The sequence below is a fragment of the Elephas maximus genome, chromosome 19 (assembly GCF_024166365.1).
Source record: "Elephas maximus indicus isolate mEleMax1 chromosome 19, mEleMax1 primary haplotype, whole genome shotgun sequence".
Classification (NCBI taxonomy): Eukaryota; Metazoa; Chordata; class Mammalia; order Proboscidea; family Elephantidae; genus Elephas; species Elephas maximus.
In genome coordinates this window covers 18,330,441-18,332,644 of record NC_064837.1, presented here as the reverse complement: position 1 = coordinate 18,332,644, position 2,204 = coordinate 18,330,441, and the positions used below count along the sequence as shown (strand labels likewise).

The 2,204-nt window shown below is 41.7% G+C and overlaps 1 protein-coding gene across 1 annotated transcript; it reads right to left on the bottom strand.

The window, feature by feature from the left end:
* Positions 1 to 629: 629 nt before the first annotated feature.
* On the bottom strand, positions 630 to 1,559 carry LOC126062979 (olfactory receptor 1A1-like). The gene has a single exon (XM_049861065.1). The coding sequence runs from the start codon at positions 1,557 to 1,559 to the stop codon at positions 630 to 632; it is 930 nt and encodes a 309-aa protein (XP_049717022.1).
* Positions 1,560 to 2,204: the final 645 nt, after the last annotated feature.

Genomic DNA, 2,204 nt, shown 5'->3' with positions numbered 1-2,204 from the left:
ATTGAACTCCAGTACTGTATAAGCATTAAAAAAAGAAAAAAATCAAACCCATTACCACAAAGTCAATTCTGTCTCATAGGGACCCTATAGGACACAGTAGGACTGCGTCATACAGTTTTCAAAGAGTGACTGGTAAATTGGAACTGCCAAACTTTTGGTTAGCAGCCAAGCCCTTTACCCACTGCACACCAGGGTCCAGTATGAGCAAAGTAGGGCTGATTAAAAGTAATAGTGCAATAAAAATTGACATTTCAGTGGTGATTTATATCCCTCAAAGCATGAGCGTATGTCATCTTCTCAACCCTGTGTGGGAGCAGGACAGACATATTATTTCAAATAGGTAGATGTGGGAGCCTAGGTTCATACCTTCTCAACTTTATTCTGCTATTCAGTAGCATAACTGGAGCAAGAACCCAATATTTTTGTACTGCCATTCTGGCCAAAGGAGCAACAATGTGTACAAAGTGTCAGAAAGATGCCTCTTCAAACTTTTACAAGATTTTTGAGCAAAGGAATTTTCTGGCTGGAAATATCAATGATACCTTCTTGAAGGTGGGTGACATTGGGGCTGCACTCTTATGTGCATGCTTAATGGTGGCTGCCCTTCCCAATATGTGACCTCAAGTTGGTTATGAGGAAATTCTCTTGCCGAGGAGTTTCCCTAAGGCAGCCTTCATGTCCCGATTTCTCAGACTATAGATGAAAGGATTTAACATTGGGGTCACTGCTGTGTACATTACAGTTATCACTGCATCCTTTAGGCTGTAACTGGTCAGAGGACGGAAATACATGCCCATGACTGTCCCATAATACAAAGAAACAACTGTGAGGTGGGAGCCACAGGTAGAGAAGGCTTTGAGTATGCCCTTACTGGATGGAACACATAGGACAACAGAAAAGACCCGAATATAGGAGGTAATAATGCATATTAATGGCACACAGAAAACACCAATCCCTAGGTACATCATTTCCACATTAAAGTGGATATCAGAACAGGATAACTTGAGCAAAAAGGAAGTGTCACAGTAGAAGTTGGCCACTTCCTGGTTCCCACAGAAGGACAGACTTGATGTGAGCAGAGTGTGGGGGAGGGCATTGGCATTTGCAATCACCCAAGACACAACAACAAGCAAGACACAGGACCTTGGGCTGATAATTGTTGTATAATGAAGAGGGCGACTGATGGCCACGGCACGATCATATGCCATCACAGCCAAGATATAGCTATCTGTGTTAGCCAAGGCAATCATGAAATACATCTGTGTTAGACATCCTTCGAAGGAAATGGCTTTGCTGCCCAAGAGATGGTTTGCTAGCATCTTAGGGACAGTTACAGATGAGAAGAGGATGTCAACAAAGGAGAGATTGGCAAGGAAAAAGTACATGGGGTTATGAAGGCGAATGTCAGAATGAATGGCCAAGATGATGAGCAGATTTCCAATCAGTGTGCTGGGGTAAATAAACAGGAAGAGGATGAAGAAGATATCTTCGTGTTGCTGCTGATCAGTAATTCCTAGGAGAATAAAACCCAGGATAGAGGACTGGTTTTCTTCCCTCATGGCTCCTTCTGTAGGAAAGTCCAGCTTATTAACGAATTTACTGTGTGCAATGATCATCCTTATTCACCACCTTGGACTACAAAGTTCAGTTACCTCTCTCCCTAAATTTACTAAATCCTGAGATAGCCAATATTTTGAGGATAAAAGTTGCTTTTTTCACTGGGACTGATTATCAGTATCCCCTGGACACTCCATTTGCTAATCTCTGTTAGGCCTCATGGAAAATCACAAATCTGAGAAAAATACAGTTCATTAATCCATTTGTTGAACATGTACTTATTAAGAATGCACTGTGTTGGAGAAAAGGTAAATTGAGGCATAGTCTCTGCCTTCAGTGTCCTTACAACTTAATGGAGAAGTCAGAATTACACATTAATTTTATTATGCATGATAATGAAAGGACACCATTTTGGAATCTAAGACAACATACTCCAGTGTAATGGATGTGTCATTAGAAGGACTATCTTGGACAGTTAGGAACTGATCCACTGACCAAACTCAGAGTGAGTCAGAGCCCAGGAGGTGACAGATGTCTACACTGGTATCGGCGAATTATAATTTCCTCACAAGGAGGAAAACCAACCCAGTCAATTCTCCACCCTCCCACATGCCTAATTTTCAAAGTTGACTTTTGCCATCTATTTG